The sequence below is a fragment of the Balearica regulorum genome, chromosome 2, assembly GCF_011004875.1.
Source record: "Balearica regulorum gibbericeps isolate bBalReg1 chromosome 2, bBalReg1.pri, whole genome shotgun sequence".
NCBI classification, from domain to species: domain Eukaryota; kingdom Metazoa; phylum Chordata; class Aves; order Gruiformes; family Gruidae; genus Balearica; species Balearica regulorum.
The window spans coordinates 61,860,412-61,880,985 of NC_046185.1; the positions used below are offsets into that span (position 1 = coordinate 61,860,412).

Consider the following 20,574-nt stretch of genomic DNA (forward strand, 5'->3'; position numbering starts at 1 on the left):
TAAATATTCTCCAGCACATATGTTTGGACGTTTGGTTTTCTTGCCAATTTGAGTAACTTCCAAGGGTGCTACGTTTCACCCTGCAGCTGATGTTCAGTTTAATCAGACATACTTTCTTTAATCTATGACACCTCACCTTAGACACTGACCTCCCATGCAAAGTCAGCAAATGTCTCCTGACAGTTTGAGGATACCGTATGTCCTGAATACCCTTCATGCAATAATAGCCTCAAACGCTTCAGAGGCGTTGAGCATTTCACGAGTATCCTGGTAACTTCTAAAACAAGTTGAAAAATCCTGTGCCTTCAATGCAACAGTGTAATGTTTACTTCAGAAAATAATTGCACCTTTCCTTTTTTTCCGCTCTCTGAGGTGCTCTGTCAGTGAAGGCAGGGAAAGATTTCCATTCTCATATAGCAGCCTCATTGCCCTGTAGACACATTGTGTGATTTCATGTAATGTAAAGGGAGTCCGAGAGAACCAGCTGGTACGTCAGTCATCTGTATCATTCTTTCAAATAGAGGAGGTGAGTAGCAGGCAGTAACAGCATGGCAATGCAGCACTGGAGTCTAATATAAGATAAAAGCATACCTGCGTAGCTCCTAGGCATTTTTGCATGACCATCATGATGAAATATGGATATTGAAAAAGGGCGTATATGTATATATAAAAATATATATAATTCCATTGGAAAGTATAATTTATCTTGTTCTCCACCATTCCCTTCCCAATGCAGTCAATGACCCATACTCCCATGTATGTCTTTGCATTTACAGGCATTAGGTTAGACCTGTGCCCAACGCGCTCCTCTGAGGGTTAGGGGGAATTCTCTGCAGTGATCTCAGCAGCACCTGCTAATGTATTTGTGCTGTATGTCAGAAGACTTTTACAAACCATTAGGAATTTCACACTTGGGACCTTAGTCATAAAATGAAACTTTTAGGGCTAACACCCATTAGTGTGATTAATGAGAACTAGAGCCTGGGAGAAGAGATTGAATGGCTATGAGACTGAATGAATCAATTGGGGAGTCATTAATAGGACAAAATTAAATTGACTGAAACAGAATAACATTGGGGATGACAAGTTTACTTATAGCTATGCAGGATGGCAATTCTTACTGCTCACCCAGCAGTTCCCTGCTTCCATTAATTCCTCAGCCAAACTTTTGCTACTTTAGTCACACACACACACTTCTAACATATTTTATATTAACTCACTTATCTGCAATATTTTCACTGATTTTTCAGAAAAATGTATGTATATCATGTTTAAAAAGTGGAGACATAATGTCTGTGATATTGAATGTCAAACACAATGGAAGTGGCATCTCTGCCATCTCATTCCTCTTCTGATTATGTTAAATTCCTTCCTAAATTTTATAAGGACACCATGAGAAAATTCAGTGCAAATGGTGGATTAAAAATGTTCCACACCAAACTGTCATTCATTTATTAAGTGATTGGAGACAGTTTTCCTATCAAGTGTCCCTTTAAAGTACATTTTCCCAGTACTGTTTATTCAATGAGCATTGCTTGTGCTCATGCTTTAAATCATTCTTAACTTTTTTGTCAACATCCTTCAGCGCAGTGGCATTGACATTTCGCATTTCTATCCTATTTCAAAAATGAAAGGAAATTGTGAGATGAAGTTGAGAATCAGCTGCAATCTCCCATATTATGCTATTAAGCCCTAAGATTTCAGTGCCTTTAGAGTTAAAATATAGGCTAGCACTTCCAATTGTACAACCTGAAATTTAACTGAGTTTTTCATTCTTTGTAGAAGCAACTCATTGAAAGATTAGTTATTCTTCAAAGAAAATTGCATTTTTATTTAAAATTCTCTTCCTATTACCATGGTTTGCTTCATTCCATATGAGTTAATGTTTTTTTAGATCATCTTTTTTCCTTTTTTTCCTTTTTTTTAAGGATAATTTTTGTGTTGTTTATTAAATGACATGCAATTCAGGCACTTCAGAAAATTGTTAATGCCCTTGACCTCCTACTGCAATGATGTGCACTCTGTAGTGGAAGTGCAGATGACAGCAACTGATGTCATGACCATAATAATATATCATGTTGAATCAGATTTTTCCAGAAAGCACAAATGATTAAAAATGTTATTAATTTGACAAATGATAATGAGTTTGTAAAATAAATAGAAATCTAACACAAAGAACGTAATTATTAACAAGCTTCAAGAAGTAAACCTGCGTTTGTGATTTCAAGGACACTTTTTCTAAGGGCAAATGGTTGTACATACATGTTTTGCCAAGATACCTATAGTTCTATTCTTTGAGACAGGATCCTCTGTCAGAGTTCAAGTCATTGTGAATTTTGATTTGCAAAGAGTCATGGACCTTAATGGGAGGATAAAAGACTTCAGTTAAGTTGCTGGGGACATATGTCAAAGAGGACTATACAGATCATCTGTGAAAGATGTTTCAGTCTGTTGCATTATTTATAGTGAAAATGAAATGAAGATTCTCCTCTTACTCCTCTCATGTACACTAGCAAGGCTTCTTCGACATCAGTGGATCCTTACCTCTGTTCAAGGCTAGACATTTGGCCTTGATTTCTGAACCATCAATAACTAAAGACTTTATTTTATTTATATATTTTTCTCATTAGAAAATTTTGCTTTAACTGGAGATGCCTTATTCTGTGTTTTGTGTTTTGTTTTGTTTTTTTTTTTCCAGAACGATTCAATGTATATCTTATGCCTACACCAAATTTAGATATCTATGGGGAATGTACAATGCAGATCACACATGAAAACATCTATCTCTGGGACATCCACAATGCCAAGGTCAAGCTGGTCATGTGGCCTCTGAGCTCTTTGAGGAGATATGGACGTGACTCAACATGGTTCACATTTGAGTCTGGAAGGTAAGATCTAAGGAGATGCAGCAAGAAGAATAAATAAGCAGTGATTTTTGAGAAGCAGTCTGATAAGTTAGATTAGCCTCTCATTATAAAGAAAGACGGAATACATGGCTTCTCCATAGACTTCTGTTGTTGAATATTACTTTTCAATATATTCAACCCTGTATTGGAAAGAAACATTAATATATATTATATTTAAAATGAGCTTAAGCTTCCTCTAACTTTTATTTAACTGCAGTTGAATTGTCATTCTTAAGGTTTATGAGTCTCACTGTGCTTAAACAGTAGTGTGGTATAATTTGAGTACTTTTGATGTAGAAGAAATTAATTTTGGATCATGGACAAGGCCCATCGCACAGTATGAATGGTATAACTTCTGTTACGGTAGATATTACTCTTTTTGGATGTTCCTGATGACTGATTACCACCCTAGAGTATAATTGCAAGCAGGAGCACAGAGAACATTGTGAATCCATAAAAAGGCTAGCTCTTTTTTTGCCTGTAGTTTTAATCATCATTGCCATTTCCATCCTCGGATCAGTTTTAAATATCCGTGGAGCTCTGTTTTGCTTCCCTTTCATATCTTTTTAATGCATTTCATATCTTGCCATTAGGTCCACTGCATTTCTGAGTTTCTGTGCAAAAATAATTCTGCATTTATCTCTGTCTTTGGTGATGTTTCTTCTTGTATTTTATGGTTCTAGACTTTTCTACGTTTGTCATACTCTCTTATGCATGCAGAGCCTGAATTTTCTGAAGCAATCTGTGAAATTACAGGCGTGTCTACGTGTCTCGGGTTAGCAACCCCGCCTTGTTAAAAATCTTTACTTGCATTGTGATGTGTAGTTACATATTCAATATCATTATAAATATTCAGAAAAGTACTGTTAGTCATCACAAACAAAAACATGGATCAAGTGGACCCTACAGCCTAAGGAGGTAATGACCAAAATTCCTCTGCAGTTTCTTGTAGATGGGAGTTAGCACTTAACTCATAACTTTGTATATCCAGGCTGATGTCACCAGAGCATTTTAGTACTCTGCTACTTTGTGGTGATGACTTCACCATTAAAAATCATGAAGACATCATTACTTTTTTTTTATTTAATATTGTTTTACTAAAATTAGCAAAGACTGACCCATATTTCAATTTAATTTCAATTAATAAGCTGTGGGGCTTATTCAAATATACAGTTTTAGCAAGAGTAATTTGGTAAATCATTCCTTCCCCTAGGCCTCAACACCAGAAAGCAAATTAAATGCCAAAACCAGTGCCTGAAACCCACCATATTATTCTGGGGAAAACCAACCAAGCAAGCAAAGAAACAAAACCCCTAAGATTTAGCTTTATCTCATTCTTTGTGAACATCTCTACTCATCTGACTCTTTGGTTAAATTGTATTTGCAGGTATGCATTTTATTAAAGAGGAATGGCTTATTTTTGCATTAAAATGTAATGACTGAAGACGTACTAATGTTTTCTTATCCAGAGTAGTATATCTGTCTGTGAGTAGACCCACTTATTTTAATAGATTCTGAGGGAAACTTTAATTGATTCTGAGGGAAATCTTTGGAAATGGGAATCATTGTTAATTAAAATTAATTCAGATTAATCACTTAAAATTGATTTCTTATACATGTCTCAAAATGTATGTGTGTCATTCTCTACAGTGTTTTAATTATGAAAAAAGTAATTTCTTGTCATAGTGAATTTTTTTTATTTTTTTTATACTCGATAGTTGCTTTCTGTATTGCTCTTTTTATCTATGGCACGTCAGCAGTAACAAACTATGTACAGTGATTGTATATATTCAAGTAAAATGTGAGTTTTATCTCTCTGCTTTCTCAGGCCTCCTAGAATATTTTAATTCCATACTAGTATCTCAATATCATTTTCCCCTACAATCCATGGACCATGCAACCTGATGCAAAGTGAATTGTTTTCCTGTGTTTTATTATTATGAGATACCTCTGCCTTTATCTGTCATGCTTTATTGTCTTTGATCTGATTCCTCCCTTTTGCTTGCTTGGGAGTGCTTTATCCATGTGATTTGGATAGGCATAAAGACTAGATTTAGACTCGCAGGAAAACGTAGAGGTAAAAAAATAGGACTTGAGAAAAGCCAGTATCTTCAATAACATCTGAAGACTATATAGGGCAACACTAATGCTTATTTTAAAATCTTTTGATTTGTTTGGGGTTTTTTGTTGTTTCATTTTTTATTTAATCAGCATCTTTCTCATCTTTCTGAATATTTTTTCTTTGTCCCTTGATCTTCTAGTACCTTAATACAGTAAATTCCTGATCCATGCTGTCTTATCAGAAGTGAAGCACTCATCCATGTTTTATGAGGATGTAGGCAGTAAAAGTGTTGTTGCTTTAATTTTTCCCTAAGGCTTAAATATTAAATGTAGACAATTGCTTTAAAGAAAATATTCTTAAATAGGTTCTTACTTTTTACTGAGTTTTAGCACCTATGCAGTATACGTGTATGTGGTTTGCATGAACATTAAGAGCTCAGTTTTATATATTTATTATCCATCCTCAGTTTTAGTATTACTTTGTTTCAGAAAATAAATCTCTTCCATTAAAATAAATGGACGTATTCTTAAAGAGATACTATGATAAATAAATGGTTCAAAATTAAGCTTTCAGACAATTAAATTTATCTTTTAAAAATATATTGCTTTGCATTTAAATGGAATATGGCCTCAGATCTATAAAACCAAACTGTTCATTTGTCTAATGATGTGTAATAACTACAGGATTGGGAAGATGTCTAAAATACGGGAGGAATGAACACAGATTCTTTTAAACTTCCAGATTTTTCTGTTTAGTTTTGCACTGGAGTTTGTAAATATGTATCTTTGCACTACCCATCCTTATTTTTCATTATTTAGTGAACCAATGAAAGTAAATATTTCTTGTACAGTGATTTATTTAATTTGTGTTCTGCTGAGATTTGAGGGTAGCACAGTTTTGTGTGGCTTAGTTTGATGCTGGATGGAGAGATTCTCATTATTTAAAGTACCTGATTAGGGCTAATCCCATGCAATCTATCCATTGATCAGAAAATAGTAATTCACAACTCCCTTAGGCACTACAATGGCTTTGTACTGATTAATACTGTGCATCTAACACAGTGAATGGATCCCACAGTAATTCTGAGCACCTGAGGTAGGAGCCTAGCATTTACTTTTCCAAGAGCTAGGTTTTCCACCTGACCAGCTTCGAATTGGCTTGGGGAGTTTTAATGCTGAATCATCAATGAGTCAATAGGATTTCCGTAATTTATGGACATGTATAGTGTATTCAGATACCTCATTCTCGTTATTTTGGGTATTGAATGTGTTTGAGCCACTGTGCCTAAGAATGCAGTTGATCTGCATGAGTGCAATTATTTCTTTTCAAACTTTTGGAGCTGCTGCTCCAGGTAAGCGGGCATTAGTCCCTGACTCCCTCGGACTTTAAGCCCCTGAAGTGGGAAGTGTGCTCCTTACGGAACTGCTCGCCTAACGGTCCAGATGAAGGTACAGTAATTTTGCACTGGATTGCTTTAATTACATGCAATTCAAGAAACATGCCAGAAAAGTAGTAAAACAGGTACGGATGAAATATTTCATAGCCCAGATCAGGTGTGAAGACACTCTTTTCATACTCCTGCCAAAGTTACAGGATTCATTTTACTGATGTTGTAAACCAAACAATCCATAACAAAGGGCATAAGCAATGTTGAAAATTCACTCTCTGGAAACTGCAAAAGGCAGTTGTCCAAACTTTCCTTTTAGCCAAACAAGTTGGCTGAGGCACCTTTTTAGGAGTGTAAGAAGAGACTCCTAATAATTCAGAATTGTTTTTTATCTCTTGGGGTGAGGCACTGAGAAAAGTAAGCGCACACAGACTCTTTGTTCCTTTAGAAATGTTCTTTATTTTGCTTTGTGTGGTGGGTTGACCCTGGCTGAGGGCCAGGTGCCCACCAGAGCCGCTCTATCACTCCCCTCTTTCATTAGACAGGGGAGAAAAAGTACAATGAAAAAAAACTTACGGGTCGAGATAAGGACAGGGAGAGATCATTCTCTAATTATCATCACGAGCAAAACAGACCGAACTTAGAGAGGGAATTCATCTTATTTATTACTAAGCAAAACAGAGTAGAGGAATGAGAAATAAAACCAAATCTTAAAACACCTCCCCCCACCCCTCCCATCTTCCCGGGCCCAACTTCACTCCCGGCTTCAACCTCCGACCCCCCCAGCGGCACAGGGGGACGGGGAGTGGGGGTTACGGTCAGTTCATCACGCGGTGTTTCTGCCGCTTCTTCATCCTCAGGGGGAGGACTCATTGTTCCCCCGCTCCAGCGTGGGGTCCCTCTCACGGGAGACAGTCCTTCACGGCCTTCTCCAACGTGAGTCTCCTCCACGGGGTGCAGACCTTCGGGAGCAAACTGCTCCAGCGTGGGTCCCCCACGGGGTCACAAGTCCTGTCAGCAAACCTGCTCTGGCATGGGCTCCTCTCTCCACGGATCCACAGGTCCTGCCAGGAGCTTGCTCCAGCGCGGGCTTCCGACGGGGCCACAGCCTCCTTCAGGTGTCTCCACCTGCTCCGGCGTGGGGTCCTCCACGGGCTGCAGGTGGAATCGCTACACGCCCTCATCCTCCCTCCATGGGCTGCAGGGGGGCAGCCTGCTTCACCATGGTCCTCACCACGGGCTGCAGGGGAATCTTGCTCCAGCGCCTGGAGCACCTCCTCCCCCTCCTTCTTCACTGACCTTGGTGTCTGCAGATGTTCTTACATCTTCTCACTCCTCTCTCTGGCTGCAAAAGCGCTCTCTAACTGTTTTTCTCTTTCTTAAATATGTTATCACAGAGGCGCTGATTGGCTTGGCCTTGGCCAGCGGCGGGTCCGTCTTGGAGCCGGCTGGCATTGGCTCTGTCAGACACAGGGGAAGCTTCTAGCAGCTTCTCACAGAAGCCACCCCTGTAGCCCCCCCCGCTACCAAAACCTTGCCACGCAAAACCAACACATTCCACCCCTCGCCTCTGTGAATCACATATTTAAGAATTATCATTAAAATATACATTCAACACAAAACTTCACAAACACTAATCACATCAACAAAGGAAAAGAAAAAAGAATTCCACACACCAACATCAAAACAACACTATCACAACACCAAACAGGAGTGGACAATCTACACACAAAATCTACCTCTAGTCCCTTCACCACTATATCACTCTCAAGTTACGTTCAGTCAATGTTTTGCCCGTTACCTCTTCCAATTACTATCCTTATCTCGAGTCTCTCGTGCCCCACGTTGGGCGCCAAAAAGGACTGTGGTGGGTTGACCCTGGCTGAGGGCCAGGTGCCCACCAGAGCCGCTCTATCACTGCCCTCCTTCATTAGACAGGGGAGAAAAGGTATAACAAAAAGCTTGTGGGTCGAGATAAGGACAGGGAGAGATCATTCTCTAATTATCATCACGAGCAAAACAGACCGAACTTAGAGAGGGAATTCATCTTATTTATTACTAAGCAAAACAGAGTAGAGGAATGAGAAATAAAACCAAATCTTAAAACACCTCCCCCCACCCCTCCCATCTTCCCGGGCCCAACTTCACTCCCGGCTTCAACCTCCGACCCCCCCAGCGGCACAGGGGGACGGGGAGTGGGGGTTACGGTCAGTTCATCACGCGGTGTTTCTGCCGCTTCTTCATCCTCAGGGGGAGGACTCATTGTTCCCCCGCTCCAGCGTGGGGTCCCTCTCACGGGAGACAGTCCTTCACGACCTTCTCCAACGTGAGTCTCCTCCACGGGGTGCAGACCTTCGGGAGCAAACTGCTCCAGCGTGGGTCCCCCACGGGGTCACAAGTCCTGTCAGCAAACCTGCTCTGGCATGGGCTCCTCTCTCCACGGATCCACAGGTCCTGCCAGGAGCTTGCTCCAGCGCGGGCTTCCGACGGGGCCACAGCCTCCTTCAGGTGTCTCCACCTGCTCCGGCGTGGGGTCCTCCACGGGCTGCAGGTGGAATCGCTACACCCCCTCATCCTCCCTCCATGGGCTGCAGGGGGACAGCCTGCTTCACCATGGTCCTCACCACGGGCTGCAGGGGAATCTTGCTCCGGCGCCTGGAGCACCTCCTCCCCCTCCTTCTTCACTGACCTTGGTGTCTGCAGAGTTTCTTACATCTTCTCACTCCTCTCTCTGGCTGCAAAAGCGCTCTCTAACTGTTTTTCTCTTTCTTAAATATGTTATCACAGAGGCGCTGATTGGCTTGGCCTTGGCCAGTGGCGGGTCCGTCTTGGAGCCGGCTGGCATTGGCTCTGTCAGACACAGGGGAAGCTTCTAGCAGCTTCTCACAGAAGCCACCCCTGTAGCCCCCCCCGCTACCAAAACCTTGCCACGCAAAACCAACACACTTTGCTGCAATTCTGCCATTTACATTAAACAATGTTTTCTGCATATGGAAGCTGTCCGGTTAAGTTGAAGCTGAAGAAGTCAAGTGAAACACGGGGAGAAAATACAATGAGGGGATGGGCTGTGGAAACCCCTGCCAAACTTTGTCAACTACTGTAAGTTTCCAGCGGAGAAGAGAGGTAGAGGCAGTAGGTATGTTCTTGGAGTTTTGAGAACAGAAGAAGCCACAAATCGATGACACGCTCTTTTTTTTGAAGTATGTGTTCTTCTATTTTGCAGACAAGACATTGAAATTTAAATGAATTCAAGTATTTCCAAGTTCATTCACACTGCGCATACAGAGAGGCCCATTGAACCACACTAAACTAGTCCTTCTTTATTTGTCTTTGATTTTATTTTTTTCTTCATCAGAGAAAATCTAATAAAATGTGATATTCTCTGTCACTTCTAAGATCGGGAATCTGTTTCTCTGGTTGAGAAAAATATTAAGCTCCAGCATTGCAGAGTGGTGACATGAGAATTTCTCAGATTATTTTTTTTTTCCCTTTATGTGACCCAAGACTGACATACTCATTTTCTCAGTAGTAGATACACAGATGCTAGGGTTATCTGAAGCAGAAAATTCAGTGTTTGCTTCAGGCACTACATCTGACTGAAATGTTTCATTTGTCTGTCAGTCCTCTGTGGCAATTTTTGGTGTTAATGTGAAATGTATTACTCAATTAACCCTTAAAGTTAAGTTAAACTTAAAGTTAAGAGGAAACATCTTTTTTCTTTTATGTGGGGAGAGGCCCCTTACCTGCATGCCTCATGAGACAGTTGTTCTGGGACTTCATACGCTGATGTACATACCAACTCAAGATCTATACCTCCCTGAAGAGAAGCATCCAATTTCCGATTGCTGGTGGATTATCTAAATTGTGGATTAAGTTTATCGTACGTTTATCATAGAATTACAAGTAATCTATTATAAATCATTGTAAATGATCATTATAAATCATAAGGTCATCATTATAAATCATAAGCCTGTCATAGAATTGGTAAGTCAGTTTGGGTTGAGCAGCAGTATGAGCACTTGTGCAGCTGCAATAAATAGATTTATCATTTCACATAAACTTGAGCTAGGAGCTCTCGGTAACCTACGCTTAATAGTTCAGTTTTTTAGGATCTTTTTCTTCTTTTACACCTTCATAATATTTTCAAGAAGCCTAATTACCCATGATGTGAATTTTCTGTGGTTTTACCTGTTTTCTCACTGTCTCTTCCCTTCTTTCTCGTATTCTTTCCCCAAGTGGTATGTATTGCTAAAATCTGCAAATAACTTTCAAAAAGAAACAGGACTCTCTTGTATTTATCCTCCCCTTGGTTTTTTCAGTAATCACATAGCTCTAATTTTAGGAGAAGTGGCATTCTCAGCATTGAAAAATTTTAATTAGTTCCTGGTATTTAGCAGTGCCAAGGTTATACTGTAATATGTTGTAATTGTAGTTCCATTCCTACTTTTTTTCCATTCCAACTTCATTCCAACTCTTAATTTCCCTTCTGCCAAATTCTTGACCTGGAATAAGTTCTGTGTTAGTCATCTGATTCACTTAAACCCTACTTTAAAAGGAGCTGTATGTTTAACTCATGCACAGGACTCTTACTCTGGTTTTGATCATGATACCTAATCTAAGAACTCTTGCTAGTGGAAACTAATAGAGCTCGTTGTAAGTGATTTATAAAGGGCTTGTTGCATTTTCTCTCTGCCAAGGCTCCTCTCAGACTGCGCTGGCGTTGGTAAGTCAGAGCATGTTCCACCAAGACTCACATACAATGAAATTCTCCACAGCATAACCGAATATGGCAGACAGGGATTACATACAAGCTTCTTTATCCTAAATTTCTACTGTACCTTCTAAAGTGTGCTGCTTTTTTTTCCAGTCCCTGTTTGGAAATTCAGCCGTGATATACACACCTAAAAATGACTTTCTGCAACTGACAAAGAATGCCTGAGCCATTCCACTTTGCTGTAAAAGCTCTAATTTTGACAAGGAAAAACAACGACATCTCAAAAAATACAATCTATTGGAAGAATAAAGTTAATCTTTACGAAGATGTAATTTTATCGCAAACAGATTGAGAAGTCAGTGACTCCTAGGACAGAGCAGCAAGCTCCACAGCTGAAATTGTGTATCATAGTAATGAACAAATTTATAAATACTAAATGGATAAGAGTGAACACATCACTAATTCATAAATTCACCATTGCCTAACCAGTAAATTTCCTTATGAATTTGTACTGTATGAAATATATGTCGTTAGAAAAACAGTCATCTAGAGTTTGTCCAGTTAACACAAAAGACATACAGCTCACAAGGAAAGCCATAATCTCTCTGGTATTTATACAAGTGGCTCATATGCGCATATTTTACAACCCAGAGGTTGTAGTGTAAGTTTTCAGCTGATCACTAGATATTCAATATTATTGATGTAATTCAAATGTTACCAAGCTTTTTAATGAAATCACTAAGAATTCTATCGTGTTTGCTTAATGTATTAGTAGACAGCAAGTTATGTTCCTTCTGATGATCCTGAGATAATGTGAACTGTGCCTTTCAGTTGCAGTGCACGGTTTGCCTTCTCCCTTCATAACACGGTTGTATGTGATAGACAAAATAGAGCTTGTTTTAAAATATTTTCAGACCAGCCACCATTTTGCTTTCAGATGGCTTTACATTCATGCTTGAGCCCGGAAGATTTGATATTTACTTACCATATTCCCTTTTGTCCCTTTTTCATACATATGCTCTGCTGTAAGCATGCATTGTTGGATTAATATTCCTGATGCTGACTATGATTAGCAAGGTTATTGCTGTGTAATGTATGAGCAGAGAAGAAGCAGACAAAATAATTCATACATTCTTAATCACATTAGCACTCACTTATTGTTTCAACTCTACATTTTAACCTTTGGATTCCACAGTGAGCAACAGCAATAATTAATCTCATATGACAGTGCTGAATAACTTGAGATGCCCCAGCAGCAGGTCCTTTTCTCTCCAAGAGCCATAACAACATTTAACATTCTACCTCAAAATACAGGAGGACTGAAGCATCTCAAATTTGAAAAGTAAATAAAAAATTAAAAGGCCCCTTTAAAAAAAATACAAAGGAAAACTCAGAAACTCATGTATACGAAATGCCAATAAATTTCATAATGCTCTTCATTTTTTATATAGATACCATTTACAATAAGTGCCAGGGTGTCTATTTTAGCAGTTAGATACAGTTGCATCTCTGCCCCACCAAGCCTATTTGCATGAGCTGATTAAAAATGCTGAAAGAGGGCACCTAATTATCTATACAGACAGAAGGAGAGTGTTAAACACTTCACAAAGGGCAATCCAGAAGGCCACGTTTTTCACAGAGAGCCATCTAGCCAGCAAGAATGCTAAGCACAAATAAATCCTCCTTTTCTCCAAAGCTTATGAATGTAGTATCATCGATTGAGGAGGAGGTTTGAGATATCCTCTGTGCTGCTCTATGTACTGTACAAACACAGAAGGAAGTAATCAAAATGCAAAGGCTGGAATTTGCACAACAGAAGAGCCTTGTTCATGAATATGTAGGAACCTGCGCAAACTCACGCCTGCACACGCACGCTCGGAGCATTGCAGAAGCATAAAGGGGCACGGTTTTAAATGTTTGTGGGCTTCGTTTGTTGTCAGGAACTGTGGTTCCCCCTGCTTCAGCTGGCACACGTGTTTATTCTAAAGGTCATTTTAGCGTCTGAACAGGTGTCTCTTGTATGTCACCCGTGAAAAACTGCTGTGGAAGTTTTATTTTTCTCTCAGTCTTGGGACTTGATTGTAGTGGAATCAAGTTGATTATAGCATGACTGTAGGCCACTACTCGTGAGCTGGAAAAGCTGCTTTAGGGGGCTGGCGTTGGAAGGTTTGCCTAGTATCTGCCTAACTCCCCTTGTTCTTTCAGATAGTATTAATTCATTGTCCTCACAAGTAATAAACTCACTTACAAAATACCTACTGGCATCTTTTTGTTTAACTTTGCTGAGATATAGCTTTTCTGAAGGATTAGGGTACCCAGTAACTTTTTTTTGCTTCAAAAAGAGGTCAATAGAGTGGTTTTGGCCTTTACTGTCATTCACAGATGTATAGCAGTTCCAGAAATACTTCTGTATTCTGGATATAGTAATAGCATGAGAACAGAAACTCTAGTGTGGAAATTTCCATGGTGATTCTTTTTTTTTTTTTCAGTAGCTGTATTCTGGCTTTTCATTAGTAAGTTGAATGCCATTACCAACAGTGCTTTATATATATGCATATATAAAATACACATTTCCAAATGTACTTATATATGTGATCTGAGTGCACCCAGGACTCTGTGTTGGAATATGTGAGCAACTGTGAAGGTTACTGACTTTTTAATTATTTTTTCTATTGCTGTAGATTTTTACAAATTTTGTTTACAAAAATAAATCAAAATCATGAAGGAAATTTGTATTTCCATCCATTAACTTAATTAATTAATTATGTCATTAATTAGAAAAAAAAAATCTGCTCTTCTGTAAAAAGCTATAGATAAACAAAACCAAGACAATAATACTGAATGTAAATTAATGGGGAGTTTGCATTCATTTGCTTTTTGTGTTAAAATGATTTTTTTTTAATTTTATGTCTGTACAAACCAGAGAATACCTAGGATATTTTTGTTCAAACCTTTAAAACATGCTAAAAATCTCTGATATAGATTCTTCATCACTTCTGAGCAGCTGCACCCTTGATGAAATCCAAGCTACTTTTAGTGAACATTTGCAACTAAGACAAATATACACACACACACAAGTATGTTTAAAGACGTGTCATATCATATCATATATCAATCATATGTGTTCTTCCCCAAATGGGTATATAACTAAATAGGAAGTCCTGAAAGAACTATCAAATTGACCATTCATGAGTAAGTCCTTTAATTTTTTAGATAGTGATGGTATATGCTGATTGAATACGAATCCACGTCATAAATTTCAGTTTTTGTTTTCATAAAACATTCCGCTAAGGAGAAAACCAGCCTAATAATTGAAAACCATGTCACTGCCCTCCTAGCATTATCATACATTATGCCCCCCTCAAGTCTTTTATTTCAAATAAGTGTCCTCTCACTCTAATTTAAATTAACTAAAGAACTATCAAAATATTGTCACATAGGGGAGATGGAGAGCACTTTGCAGGCGCTACGAGCTCAGTAGCATTTGGGAAAACTCAGGCTATTTTTGTGGTGTGCTTGACTGGTCCCACAGGCTCCTTTAATCTTCCGCTTATTTATAAGGTACCGAAGGAAGGTTTGTCCCTTAGCCCCTGTTAGAGGAAATGCTATTAGCTACTGTGTCCCTCCTAATAGTACTTCTTTGCTATCACAGTAAGTTATTACTATTATTGCACTATTAATAGTGCTGCAGTCTGTGGTGTGTGATTTATTTCTGCTGTGAGTAGTCATTTGTCACATATTTTCCAAAAAGCTTCCATCTTATTAGAAAGAGGGGAGGAAGAGGCAGCATCTAATGGAATCCCTCAATCTCAGCGGCTCCAAACATCGTTTGATCTTCCTGACTTTTTGGAAGAAAACGCAGTACAGTGCTATAATTCACCGAGATGCTTCATCTACTTGATTATCCTGTCAGTGGCCAAGAAGTCAAATATCACATTGCACTTGCATGGCTTGCTTGAACCAGTGCAACAAAGCAGATTTGCACATTTTAAAGATTTTTTTTGTTGTTTTCAATTCTCTGTCCAACTTGGACATCACATATTGCAAAACTGCATTTATTAGTATGCAGTATTTAAAAACTCAAAAAATTTGAAACTGTCTGACCACATGCATGATTTACTGTCAGGAAAGGGATTGAAGTGCAGGAAATTTTATAGTCTATGTGATGATTCAGTGGAAAACCCTGAAGTTCTTTCAGATGATGACTGAGGGTGCGAAATCTTTATTTAATGAGAGAACAGGTTGGATCATCTGTATTTCTGGTGACTTACTTAGATAAGAGTACTGTCACTGCCACCAGAGAATAAAGAGTGACAGCAGCAAGGCAAATCAATACTGGTCTGGAAAGGACCAGGGCATGAGTGTGCTAAAGCTGTTTTGCACACATATTGGACAGCAAGTGGACCAGTTTGCTGGTACTAAAAGAAACTCAAGGGATTGATGAAAATAGGAGGCAAGGTTATTTTTTTTGGGGGGGAGGGAAGTACTGAATGGGCTAAGGACATGGAATAGGAGGAGATAGGAATGTGGTGATGAAATACATGGACTGGTAAGACAGAAATAGATAGGGAGGGACTTCTGACTAAAAGCAAAAGGTAGTTTGTTTTCTGGTGGAACACTGTAACAGCTCTTGGAATATGTGTCACGTTTTAGGAACGACATCTAATCAGAAAGTGTGGAAGATCTCAGCAAAAAGTAGCAAGAAGAGTTTGGCCAGGATAAGTGCTTGTCATTGGCAGCTGTTGACAACCTCATCTCAAATATTTCATTTCACAGCTACTTTGCCTTTTTATGGGAGGCTTCTTTAGGTCCTATTGGACCAATTTCTCAGAGAAAAAAAAAAAAAAGAAAAAAATAGCTCTCACCCTTAGAAGCACAGATGAAATGGAGGGCAGCCAAGAAAAAAGTGTTCAGTGCATGTGGAAGTAGTGTCAAATAGCTGGTAAAAAGGGCCATCAGAGAAATTAGAGCAGAAATAGTAATACACAGAAATAGAAATGTATATTAGCATTTGTCTTGAGACTAATATTCTGTCTGTGATATGAAGGATACCTACAATATGAATGTTCCAGAGTGAGAAAATGGGGAAATACTTCAAAAGACTTTTAAAATGTTACCTAGGATACTCAAATGGTTTTAATGGCATACATGAAATAGCCACAAACAAGCCCAAGCTATTATGTGTAAATGTCCATGGTCACCTTTTGCAGCATAAGAACTATGAATATTCATTATATATCATTCAGCACATAAATGATTTGTACCCTTTCTCTTCTGCCACCTATAGTGCTTCCTTTTTGGATAGTTATATATAAATGTTTGATGAAGCCAGTAGGTATTGCATCTATAGTTCATGGATTTTTTAAACCTGACATGCAGAATCATGGGCAGAAGGGATTGACACATTCCAGTGTTCAGAGCAATTCCATGGCTGTTATAAATTTCATAGAAAAATATTACTAAGGCAATGTAGAACAGAAGCCTAAACTCTGAAATATTGAACTAGACAAGTAAGCTCCAGTGTAAAAGAAGCTTGTTAGTGTTTTTTCACAGCAAAGGATGATTGCGTTTTTCATTTTGCTTTCTAACAATGCTGCAAGATCCCTGGGAAGAGAGCAAGTATGCTGTGCTTAAAATTTTTATGCATTAGAGAAGATGCATTTCATACTTTTAGATTCTACAATCCCAAATTTGTTTTACAGTCTTTGTTTTTCCCCTCTTGTGGTGGACTTGTCAAGGTGCATTTCTTGATAATTAGTAGCATCTCGTGCTGTGCAGAAAGCTGGTCTGAGGGAATATTTGCCCAGACTAGATGGTGGCACACGCACACAATGGCCACAGTTCTTGCCATTCTCACTTAAACCTTTTTGTTTTAAGCAAAATCCTCACTAAAGATAGGATAAAACATGTCTTTATCCAATACAGCATCAGTAGTTTCACACAGGACTTATAGTAGATATTCAACTGAAACAACCTAATCAGTGCAACTGATTGCTGTTAATCAGAGGTGGAAATACACATTTATCAAAACAGAAAATGGCTAGCCATTGCATCCCATGAAGTTTTAGAAAGAAGATATTATATAAGATATAAGATTTTATAAGAAAAAATTCGGGGAGCCTAAATATGTAACTATAAACTGTAAATACTGCTTACTGCTTATTTTTCATCCTTTTGTATGCTTTTCCTGTCCTTTTTTGTCATGATTTGATATATATGATTCTTTGTGATGATTTTCTTTTACAAGGCTCTCTTTTTTTGTTTCTTTGTTTTTACACTTCTTTTATCCACTGTACCTTTTCCTATCCACTTACTTGGCTAAGTGAAAGGAGCGTCTTATGTAAAATAACTTTACAAAAAATATTTTGAGGGCCCTTATCAAGTTGCTACTTACCTGAACCAAACTACAATTGATTTTAGCTATCAGACTAATGAGAAGTCTTTACAAAAAGTTTTCCCACTGCTGGAAGCTCTAACACAAGGATATCATATACACAATCAAAGTTGGAATCAGAGGTGCCAGGTGAACATGGTGCAAGTTGTTTGATCCATAACAGAGCTGCTGCTGCTGCTGGCAACTGAGGGAAAATCTGTCTCCTTCACCTCTGCCTGGCTTATATCAAAGAGGAAAAGTTAAAGCAAGTGGGAGGGAAGTCATGTTTCCTCTCTAAATTAAATACCATGTGTAGAAAATTGGTGGAATGTCAGTGAATGTTTTATACTTGTGGTGAGGGCTGTACATTTTCTGTAATTATTTTTGATGTTATATTATTATTGCACATGCAGTTTACCACCAAAGACATTATTTGACTGCTTTTGTTATCTAGTTAAAGTTCAGACCAGAAATGTGGCCTTCAGCTAAGAACTTCAATTCTTACTGTCAGCACCTGAGAAATGCATCTCTTTTTTTTTTTTTTTTTTTTTTAAACAAATCCCTGCCTTATCTCATCCCTGGTGCTTTTGTCTGTCCCAAGGGTTGCTGCTGTGGCAGGTTGCTCCCAAACTGAAGTTGACAACCTGCCAGTTTTGAGATTAGTATTGATGAGTCCTTGGATATCATTAGCATATGCTAATTACTCATTAGTCTATGTACATAGCATGGTGAGTGTCTCTGAACCAACCCTGTGTGCCCATAATATTTGCATATGACTTTCTGAAAATTCCTCTGTGGCCGCTGTGGTCAAAGCAGTAGCTCTCGTACCCTGAAGATAGGGAGAGTGACACTGAAAGGAGACAGCAGTGTTTAAATCCCCATCACAATAAAATCATATTATACTGAAAGTTTCAGAGAGCGGCTGACCATAAATGCTTTAAGTGGCCAAAACCATTATTGATGGTGCATTTAAAAGGAGAGGGGACGAAGGATGGGCTTGAAATGCCTTATTTTGAAGTGGTCAAAACTCAAAAAACTCAGTATAGAGTGAGTGCTCAGTGTGTTCTTTTCATCATTTCTTCAAACTTTGTGTGTCCCACTTTTGACACGAGAGAATGCAACATTAATTTTCCATAAACTGGGAAAACTGGTGTTTTTCATACATATTATAAAGTGTGACTAATTTGCTTTTTTTTTTTTTTTTCCTGGTTCTATGGTTCTAAACTTGACTCTATATTAGTTCCTTAACAATTTTTACTTCTATTGTCTTGATATTATTCATCCATCAGAAATGTTAATTGTATTAGTTCATTCCTGTTCAGCCCTCCAGAAATTTTTCCTCCTCTCTTTAAGTGGATATACTTTGATCAAAATGCAGGAAATATCTGTTTTGTATACTTACTGTCAAAATAAAAAGGAGAGTAATGAAACAGACACAATATCTGTCTGCATCACGATAGGTACAATGTATTTCCAATAGCATTCACTACATAGATGAGAGGTTATTGAGGCATTATAGGACAAATACTCTTATATCATTTCAAAGGTAGTGCTATATTAAATTCTTAATATCATATTTGTTGCTATGTGCAGATGCAAAACTGTTTTATATTAGTTCTTTTTAACTTTTAGGTTGAGCATGATCAATTACTGCAAATATTGTTGCCACCTCTACAACAGTGTCCAGTATCATAGCTTCTGGCCACCTCGAGTTCCTCAAAGATGACGTAAAATGAACAATTATACCTATGCAAATCAGTTCCTTGGCTATTAATATGTTAACATCTGTTAACTGGCAGATGCTTGCTTCTTACAAAGCTTGTTACTTCCTGAGAGAGGATCAAGGAAGTTCAGAATTGTGGCACATTGTGTTCAGAATTAATTCAGACTCTAGCGAGTATCATCTGAAAGAACTTCCATCCACAACACCCTGGGCAAGGAGTGGTCCTGAACATAACGGTGACTTTTGTGCTCCAAAAGGAAAAAAAGAAGAAAATAAAAATCCTGGGTCACTAAGTTTTGTTGCTTCTGTTATAGCAAGTAGTGATGCTTTGCCACAGGGCTCTTGAATTATTACACTATCATTTATTTTAACCAGCAATGGCCTTATTTGGGTTTTATATCTAACATTTGTGTATTTGTCAAGGTCAACAGTATTCATATAGATTAATGCTGCTTCAGCTGTGTTCTGCTGCTAAAGACGGTGAGAGGAACTGAGTAATATCGTTATGGGATGTGTTTGTCTTCATTGGGGGATAATAGCTTTTAACAGGATGGGAGAAGTCCTGTAGCAAATATCTGTATTTGAATATGATCCCAGCTTCCAGGACTTGGAATTTATACCCCTCTCATTGAAAAGTGAGATGAAAAATAATAGCCAAAACCGTGATGAGTGAAAAGATTTAATCACAAAAATTTAACTGTTTGTGGTCTTTGTAATCTCTTTATTTTTCTCAGGCCAATGTTTTTCATTGGTCTGTTTGCTGTACAGCCAACCATAACTGCTGCTTCTGTGCTAAAATGATAATAATAATATATGAGTTGTTGGTTTATCTTTCACAGAGCTGGTAAGAATAGATACTCGTCCAAGACATTGTTAAATAGTATTTCATCATTATCAACAAGACATGAGTTTTACAAACTAACAGAACTAATTATATAACAACATTTTCATGTTTGTTCTATTACTTAAATTGTCAAAAATGCAAATGTCTTGTGGATTTAAGAACATGTCAACAATTGGTTTTATTATCTTCTCTTTATTTTTCATAAATTCCCTTTTTGTGTAATGTATGTGATTTTTTTTGTTAACAGAAAATACAAAGGGGTCAAAAGTCTCCATAAAGTGGGTTGTTTTGCATATACATATGCATTAATTACCTACACTGATTTCATCAATAATATGAACTGAATATTGACACAAGGCAATTTGCATGTGCAACCTTCTTAGAGATGATAAAGCACAGACAGCACAGTTCAGTCTTCCCCATCAATATGTCTAGGTCATGTTTTATGAAACTAATCCATAGGCAGGAAGAGACAAAAAAGGTAGTTATAGTCATAGGAAAGTATTTTGGATTCAACTTCTTAGACTCCAGAATATCACCTCTCTTCCTGACTATGGTTTAGTTT

General features: G+C 38.2%; 1 protein-coding gene across 1 annotated transcript in view; it reads left to right on the forward strand.

The window, feature by feature from the left end:
- DOK6 (docking protein 6) overlaps positions 1–20,574 on the forward strand; it is a 254,769-nt gene that overhangs the window by 156,310 nt on the left and 77,885 nt on the right. Inside the window, exon 5 of the mRNA XM_075744536.1 lies at positions 2,699–2,888. Coding sequence (XP_075600651.1) covers positions 2,699–2,888 — 190 coding nt within the window. The remainder of the gene's footprint in view (positions 1–2,698; positions 2,889–20,574) is intronic.